The 9,266-nt window shown below is 51.1% G+C and overlaps 1 protein-coding gene across 1 annotated transcript; it reads right to left on the bottom strand.

Moving 5' to 3' along the window:
• Positions 1-2,216: 2,216 nt before the first annotated feature.
• Positions 2,217-9,245, bottom strand: LRR1 (leucine rich repeat protein 1; the record flags this gene model as incomplete). Its single annotated transcript, XM_009083134.1, has 4 exons — positions 2,217-2,220; positions 2,532-2,780; positions 4,900-5,627; positions 9,135-9,245. Coding segments are annotated over 4 exons (1,092 nt in total), but the record flags the coding sequence as incomplete, so codon positions are not given.
• Positions 9,246-9,266: the final 21 nt, after the last annotated feature.

The raw sequence follows: 9,266 nt of genomic DNA, 5'->3' as shown, positions 1-9,266 counted from the left end.
GCAAGGTTGGAGGAGACCTCTCAGATCGTCAGGTCCAACCGTTAACCTGTCACTGCTGGAACCTCTAAACCAGATCCTCCAGCGTCCAGGGATGGTGACTCCACCACCTCCCTGGGCAATATTCCAGTGCCTGAACACCCTCACAGGGAAGAAATGTTTTTGATTATCTCCTCTGACTCTCCCCTGTCTCAGCTCAAGGCCATTCCCTCTAGTCCTCTCCCTGCAGCCATGGCAGGAGAGACATCCCCCACCTCTCTCCAACCCTGTCAGGGAGTTGCAGAGAGCCAGGAGGTCACCCCTGAGGCTCTTCTCCAGGCTGACCAAGCCCAACTCCCTCAGCCCTTGCCCATGTGCTCTAGCCCTTTGCTGCCCTCGTTGCCCTTGGCTGGACTCGCTCCAGTGCCTCAATGGCCTTTGGGCAGTGAGTGCCCAAAGCTGAGCACAGCACTGAGCTGGGACCTCCCCAGTGCCCAGTCCAGGAGGATGAGCACTGCCCTAGTCCTGCTGCCATACTCTGCTGAGCCAGGCCAAGGTGCCCTTGGCCACCTGTGCACACTGTTGGCTCACACTGAGCTGTGCCACCAGCACTGCCAAGGCCCTTTGTGACCAACACCTCTGTCCCCACTGCTCCCCAGCCTAGAGCTGCTTGGGCTTGTTGTGTCCCAAGGGCAGGACCAGCACTGAGCCTTACTGAAGGCATGTGAGAGTGTGAGGGGTGTGAGAGGATGGGGGAGCCAAATCCTTTGGGATTGGGAGAAATAGGAGAAAATGGTTCTGGAATTGCAGTGGTGGGATAAGGAAACCATCCTGGATTGGGGAGAGTAATACATATATGATAAATTAACTCTAGATTTGAAGAATAACGGTAGGATTGGATGAATAAGATGCTCCATCCCTGGAAGTGTTCCAGGTCAGGTTGGATGGAGCTTGGAGCACCCTGGGCTGGTGGAAGGTGTCCCTGCCCATGGCAGGGGGTGGAACAAAATTAGCTGTAAGGTCTCTTCCAACCCAAACCAGCCTGGGATTCTGTGATGGCTGGGGAAGAACCTCTGCAAAGAGCTCCAGCACCTTCCCACCCCTCACACTGTGCCAGCTCTGTGGTTTCACAGGATTAAGGGAAGCCAAGTCAGTCTGGAGATGACATTCCCTGCAGAGAAGCCCAGTTGGCTCCCCTGGGAGGCTCCCACGCGTGGGGAATCCTCCTCCCCCAGCACACCTGGCTGCCCAGGAGGTTCTGGGCCACTGCAGACACCCCAATGTCTGCATCCAAATTCCTGAGGAGTCCCACGGGAGGCCAAATTTCTGTGCCTACCCCACTTCCCTCCTCTTAATCATGTGCTCCACCCTAAAGGTATTTTTCCACAGGAGTGTGTTTCATGGAATCACTGAATCATTTATGTTGCAAAAGCTCTCTAAGATCATCAAGCCCAACCACTGCCCCAGCACTGCCAAGGCCACCACTAACCATGCCCCAGGTGCCACATCCACACACCAGGGCTGGTGACTCCACCACTGTCCTGGGCAGCTGTGCCAGGGCTGGACAACCCTTTCCACAGAGAAATTTTCCCTGCTACCCAATCCAAACCTCCCCTGGCAGGCAGTCAACACCACTTCAAAAATAACAGTGCATTGTGCTCCCTCCATCCATCACATGCTCCAGAGCATGGGATGCCTAAGAACTTCCCAAAGGACCTTTGTTCCATGCTGTTCCAACCCCTCAGCCCTGGAGCAGCTGACAAGACATGAAATAAAGGCTTGTGGATACACTCACTTTGGTGTCTTCACCAGGAAAAGGCTAATCCCTGGAATACTCTGGAATCAATCTCCTTAGAGCAAACACAACCCACATGTCCATAGAAAGGCTACAAAGTTTAATAAGTCAACACAGTGAACAGTTCAAGAGTTGTTAGAATATCACAGTTAAGAAATATTTTTGGGCACATACATAGAAAAAGAGATTTCTTGTATCACAAAGAGATAAACCCCCCCAAAACAGCTGCTCTGGTAAAAAAACCCAGCAGTGCTGGTCCCTGCTCCAAGTGGGAATGTTGTAACAGAATCTTTAAAAAGCAGCACCTGGAATTACAGGACAGTTTGGAGTGTCATTTGTCCTCTACAGTAAAAAGGTTGGGAAGAGGTGAGTCTGGTGCCAATGCAGTCACCGCCCCGGGCAGAGCTCAGAGCCTCGTGTGGGAGTGAGTTTGGGATCAACTCACCTTCCTGCAAGAAGGAACCACTTACTCCATAAACCACAGGGAACTGCCATGGTGCTCAGAGCAAAGCCTCAGCAATGGGAACAGGAAAGGGCAATACATTCTAAGGAAGATCTGTCCAAGCTAAGCATCACTTTTTGTTCCAACCAAGGGGACATTCCAGTGGCAGAGGACACTCAGGCACTGGGTCAGGCTGATGGTGTCACTGCAAGAGTGACGTTGCCCTCACAGCCAACATGTGGGCAATGAGCAGGAATCAGCCTCAGGCTCCTCCATCCTGGACAGAACATCGGGCAGAGCTTTGGCACCAGTGCTCACCCATTGCTCTGGAGGTGCCTATCCAGGAACTGGGAATAGCAGTCCAGGGAACAGAAGTAGCAGAGGATTGGAGCCTCTGTGCCTCCCATGTTGTCCACCAGCACCACGGTGTGAGCCACGTGGTGGAGGTTCATGGTCACTGTGATCTGGATGAAGCTGCTCAGACAGGCACTTCCACACTGGCAGGTCTTAGCCACTTCCAGGTCTTCACAAAGGTGGGAAGGAAGGAGGTGACATCCATAAGGGATTCTGTGGAATGAGAGGAGTGTGAATTTACTACAAAATGAACCTGTATCACTCAAACACTTTGTGTCACTCAAAGGCAGGGACGGACCACAAACACCAGCTGGGAGAGATCCCATTCCAAGAGCACAGACAAGGAAAATCTGGGATTTTGGACAGGCTGGGAATTAAACCCCATTTCCAGTCACTAAAACATGCCCCACATCACCCACCCCTGAGCACCAAGGAGCTGAGCTGCAGAGGACACTGCCACAAGAGCCAGGAGCTCATGCCAGCCCTGACAGCCTGAGGCACAGCGAGTTAGAGAACTAAAGAGATTAAGAATAATGAGAATTAAGGAATTAAGGGAAGATTAGGAATGATGAGACAACTGGGCACATTCTGTCCTTCCCTCACATTAGTCAGGGAGATCACTGTGGCATCTCATCACTGCCTGGCCTGACACAGCACCCACAGGTTACTCCTCCCTCTCTAACACGAAGCGAGGAGAGAGGAGATAAGATGAGCCCTTTGCGGCACTACACTGCAGGCACCGAACTGAGCCTCCCTCGCCACACGGCTCTTCCCATCCACTGTGCCAGCACCGACATCCAGAGGCAGGAATGGGAACTGCTGCCTGGAAATGCACAGCAGAGCAGTGCCGAGTTTGGGGCACAACAGGAGTAACTCGGCGTCCTCTGTGGAGTTACCTTCAAGTGTGGCCATTCCCACTGCCCAGACGGCACTTCAGTGCCCATCCCAGTGCCCAACTAGCACTCCAGTGGGCATCCCACTGCCCAACTGGAACTCCAGTGACCATCCCCAGTGCACTCCAGGCTTACACAGATCCCACTGACTCACATCCTGCCTACACCTCCACATTCCCAATTCTTTCCACATACCATCACTCACCTAGCCGAGACTCCTGTGGGGTTTGTTTTTCACCACCTCAATTTCAGGACACCCTTTTTTCCAGGCAGGAAAAGCACAATCCCAGCTCTGGTGAAACTCACTGTGATTTCCAGACATTTATTTTGCATCTTCCCTCCTGTTTTGGCCCTTTCTCAAGGCTTTGACAGTATCTGAACAACAATATCTGACCAGTGCTGAGGGATTATATCCTAAAAAACTCTCCCATGCCCTAGTATTTCCATCAAACCCATTTCAATGTATATACAGTTGGTTCAGGAAACACTGGGGGTTAATTAATGGAATCACCAAGTGGGTGATTTGGCCAGGACATGTGGTGGCTCAGCTCCCTTAGGGTGTGCCCTGTGTGCCTTTGGCACAGATTTCTGCAGGATTAACCAGTGCTTGTGGGGCACTCCCCACCCCCAGGGCAGGAATGGGCACACAGTGGAGGTTAGGGATGCTTCAAGCCTGTCACTCACCCCTTTCTGTGCCAAATTCCCATCCTGCTGCCTTTCCACCCAGAACAGGGTGGGAGCAGCAGCAGCTGGTACCTGGAGAGTCCTGGTACGTGAAGGATCCCAGGGACGTGGTGTGGGGGAAGAGGATGGAGATGATAACAAACAACCTGAGAGGATGTTTACTTGGTGAGATAATGATGTTTACATTACCTCCAAACTGGCTTCTCTGCTAAGCCAGAACAGCCTCACTCCAGCACCAAAGGGAATGAGGAGCCCATGGCAGGGAGAAGCCTGCAGCACGAGGAGCTCAGGCTTGTGGAAGTGATTGTCTTGTCTCAAAGTTGACCAAAATATTCTGTTAAGGCATATCCACGTTTTGTGGCTAAAACATTTCAACCTACCTACATTTCAGCCTCAGCTTTCCCTAAATCACAGTCAATCAGGGTGGAAAAGACCTCTGAGATCACCAAGTCCAACCTGTGACCTAACACCACCATGTCAACCAGACCATGGCACTAAGTGCCATGTCCAGTGTCTCCTTAAACACCTCCAGGGGTAGTGACTCCACCACCTCCCTGGGCAGCACATTCCAGTGCCTAAATGCTTCCAAGTCACCAACTTCCTGCCTTATCCTGTATGATGACAAGTGGAATTGAAAGGCATTTGAAGCTTGTGATTTTGCACAGGTGATGAGCAACAGGCACTGAGGGGAAACAGCCAAGTCAGGGCAGGTGAGGCTGGAGAGGTGCAGGGAGTGTCCCTCACACAGCTCTTACCTGTGATTGATGGTGGCTCTGGCAGCACACTCCAACAGAGTCAACGGGATCTTCAGCTGAATATTGGGCACCAGCGGATTAGGCTGCTCAAAGGGATTCCCAAAGAGATCCAGATTCTCCAGGGACAGCTTCCTGAAATCAGTGGGCAGGAAGGGCAGTTTGTTGCGAGCTGCTGAGAGGAAGCGCAGGCAACTCAACTGGCCGATCTTGCAGGGCAGCCTGACCAGCTGGTTGTCATCCAGCTTGACATTCACCAGCCCCTGCAGCTGGCAGAACTCCATGGGGAGGGCCTGGAGCTGGTTCTGGCTCAGGTCCAGGAACTGCAGGGACTTCTGCAGGCTGGAGCTGCACAGGGCCCCACTGAAGGCCTCCAGGTGGTTGTCATGCAGGTTGAGCTCCTGCAGGAACACCAAGTCGCCGATGGGTGCTGGAAGCTGCTTGATGTGGTTGTGACTCAGGTCCAGTTTTCTGAGCTTCTTCAAGCCAAGCACACGAGTGTCAATCCTGGCCAGCTTGCAGTAGGAGGTTTGGAGGTGCTCGAGGGAGTAAGGGAAGTTTTTGGTGAGGGGATAGTCTCTTCTTGAAGTGATGATCATTTTGGTCTTGGGTTTCTCCACCTCAGAGTTCTTCGCTGGGACAAGGGTGGAGAGAGGGAGAGCTGCTGCTTCAGAGCCCTGGTGTGCCAGTCTCACAGCTGACAGGAAGGTCTTCAAGTTGCTGACATTTGCCTGCAGGAGAACATGGATATGGAGTTAAGAGTTCATTATCCTTGTGCTCATTTGTTACTGACACTTCCTGAGCTATTTGTGTGGGTATCAGCCTCTGTGTGTATCAGGAACTACCTCCACAAGGCCATGGAATGGGAGAGGGAACAGCCCTGTTGACTGTTTAAGAAGAACAAATAGGACCTCTGGGAATAATCCAGATCGGACCGTGCTGCAGTGCTCAGGAAAGGGACAAAGCACTGAATTCACAGCTGAAAATAAAGTCCAGAACAAACCCTGATCATTGGAATCTCCCTGAAGTGCAGCAGGATAAAGAGACAGATATAAACACACACAGGGAAATCAGAGGGCTGAAACCTCAGGGAATAATTTCTGGAGGTTGCTAGGAGGGAAAAGGACAGAAGTTTGGGTGAAATGCAACATAAGGAAGATGGAAAGCTTCAAGGCAGGTCGTCAGTGCTAGTGGCCACAGAGCTCTGGCTGTGCCAACAGTAAACAAGAGGAAAATGATTTGCACCAACCAACCAATTTTGCTTTGGGTGGGACATAATACAATGGGCACAGAATCCCAGAATGATTTGGGTTGGAGGGACCTTAAAGCCCATCTCATCCCACTCCCTGCCACGGGCAGGGACACCTTCCACCAGCCCAGGCTGCTCCAAGCCCCATCCAGCCTGGCCTGGAGCACTCCCAGGGATGGAGCAGCCACAGCTGCTCTGGGCAACCTGTGCCAGTGTCTCAGCACCCTCACAGCCAGGAACTCCTTCTCAGTATCCCACCTGTCCCTTCCCTCTGGCAGTGGGAAGTCATCAAAGGCCAGAGAGTGAAATTCCTGGAGTACCAGGTGAGCTGTGCATTAACAAAGCTCCAGAAACTGTGATGCATCTGTTGCACTGACAGAATTCACTCTCATGAAGAGGAAGGTGAACAAATATTTCTCTTCTAGCTTTTCCAGCAAGTCTCTACCTGTGCTGATGTGCAGGTGAGAGATTCCAGGCTAAAAAGTGAATTCTAAACTAAAAAGCAGGATGAATCCGTGGAAGTAATAGGAAAGAACAAGCCTGGAGTTTTGGCACAGCTTTGGGGGCCAAGAGGTTATCACTCTGTGACTTTCCATCCTAGGAGTGTTCCAGGCCAGGCTGGATGGGGCTTGGAGCAACCTGGGCTGGTGGAAGGTGTCCCTGCCCATGGCAGGGAGTGGGATGAGATGGGCTTTAAGGTCCTTCCAACCCAAATCATTCCGGGATTCTATTAATTCTCAGCCAATCTACCTAAACCACTTAGGTATAGAATTTCCCCTAATTATAGGCAGATTTGTCATGTTTCTGAGCTAACTAAAACTGGAATCAAGTAAAAAAATTCCTCCACATCTGTAAGGACCAAGGAAAATAAACATCTGTACATCAGAATGAAGTTACAGGAGTATTTCTTGGCTCTCAAGCATGAACCACAGTTTCCTGCACAAGACCTTCATCAGGGCCATGCAGTATCTGTAAACCTGTGGGGAGACCCTGAATGTGTTAAGGAAAATAATGAGACATATCTATGGGGAAAGACATGCAAACAATTAGCTGGAAGAGCTCAGGAGGCAATTTCCTGCCCCAAGTCTGAAGTCTTAACTAGAGCAAAGATGTCAGGGCAAGGGTTCAAGCTGTGTTGGACCTCCTGAGTCTCAGAGCTCTGGGGGTGGTGCCAGGGTAGAGCAGCAGGCACAGACCTGCTGAGGGCAAACACAACCCCAAACACTGCAGGTCTGTTATTGCTGCTCCAGGGCTGGATGCTCCAGGCTGGTGTTTCTCAACTCATCCTGCCATGGCTGAGTGCAGGAAGTCACTCCCTGGCATGGCAAGAGGTGTAGTAATGCCTGGAAATCTGTTCTACAAAAGATTTTGTGCCTCTTTGACAGTTAAGAAGCTTTTCTGTAAGGAAATAATACAAAAGTGGCAGAAACACTACAGGAAAGTTATGAAACATCTTAGGTTTAGGCTCCAGATTTGGAGAATTTAAGAGAAACCTGTTGCATTTTGAGAAAAACGTTTTGACTTCTCACTCTGCAGCAGGAAAATTCAGAGCAAAGGAAGCAGAAGAGATCCTGGATTTGGTGCCTCATACAATAGGTTACTTTTGGGAAAGTTACAGAGCACTTGGCTTCTGGCAGCAAAAATAATTGGATTTAAACTCCTGTTTTTCTATTTAACCATTTAACCGGTTCAGAACATTTAAAGCAGCTTTCCTCAGGCCACAGAGAGGCAAAAGGATTTCCCAAACTAGCAATCATTTGCTTTTATTTGCACATGCTAAGGTTTCAGAGAGGAACTCTGAGGCTCGAGAACACCTCTCACCTTCCTCTGCCACAAAACATTCCTGCAACAGGCACAGAAAAAAACGACATTAAAACTTAATGTTAATATGTGATTTTTTGGGTTGCATTTAGCATCTTTAAAAACTTTGCAGCTTCCAAAACTCCTGTGAGGTGTAAATAAAGACACTGGTAAAATACATAAATCCACTATTCTACTGTCAGGGAGGGAAAGCTCATCAAGGTGAGATGGTGTCTGTACCCTGACCCACACCATGTGTGTCCAGCCTTGACAGCCACAGTGGGCACAAGGTTTGGCCACTAAAACAATTCTACCTAGTGTCCTTGTTTTTCCCATTAGGAAGACTGTAAGCAACAGCTGTTTCATGGAATTCAAGGCAAAAGAGGAAGATTGTGTCAGAGGGGTGAAAAAGTTGTTTCTCTGTAAAGAAGCTGTGAAGAACAATGTGAAAATGGACAGAGGGAGCAGAAGGCGGAAACCACAGCCCAGAAAGGAGGAATGGCCTCAAATTGAAAGAGAATATTAGATCTGATATTAGGGATAAATTCTTCCTTGTAAGGGTGCTGTGACACTGGCACAGGTTGCCCAGAGCAGCTGTGGCTGCTCCATCCCTGGGAGTGTTCCAGGCCAGGTTGGATGGGGCTTGGAGCACCCTGGGCTGGTGGAAGGTGTCCCTGCCCATGGCAGGGGGTGGGATGAGATGATCTTTGTCCTTCCAACCAAAGGATTCCAGAATTCTGGAGCTAGGCTGGGAGAGCTGGGGGTCTTCAGTCTGGAGAAGAGAAGCTGCAAGGAGACCTTAGAGCCCCTTCCAGTGCCTAAAGGAGCTCCAAGAGAGCTGCAGAGGGACTTGGGACAAGGAACTGGAAGGAAGGAACTGAAAGTACAGGACACAGAGAATGGCTTCCCAATGCCAGAGAGCAGGGATAGATGGAATATTGGGAAGGAACTGTTGGCCGTGAGGGTGCTGAGGCTCTGGCACAGGTTGCCCAGAGCAGCTGTGGCTGCTCCATCCCTGGGAGTGTTCCAGGCCAGGCTGGATGGGGCTTGGAGCAGCCTGGGCTGGTGGAAGGTGTCCCTGCCCAGGGCAGAGGTGGAACTGAGTGACTTTACTGTCCCTCCCAAGTCCTATTGTGGCAGCTCAGGGTCTGTTCAGCCCAGCCCCGAGCCCAGCACAGCCCGCGCTCACCTGGCTGAGACAAACATCCACGGGAGGCTCTCGCAGCCGCACGGTGGCCTTGCCTTCCTCCAGGAAGCGCGTGAAGAACCGCTCCACGTTGTCCTGCACCTGCGGGACACAGCGGGGTCAGCACCGGCCGCG

This window comes from Acanthisitta chloris, unplaced genomic scaffold, assembly GCF_000695815.1.
Source record: "Acanthisitta chloris isolate BGI_N310 unplaced genomic scaffold, ASM69581v1 scaffold31649, whole genome shotgun sequence".
NCBI classification, from domain to species: Eukaryota; Metazoa; Chordata; class Aves; order Passeriformes; family Acanthisittidae; genus Acanthisitta; species Acanthisitta chloris.
This window is presented reverse-complemented; position numbering and strand designations above follow the sequence as displayed.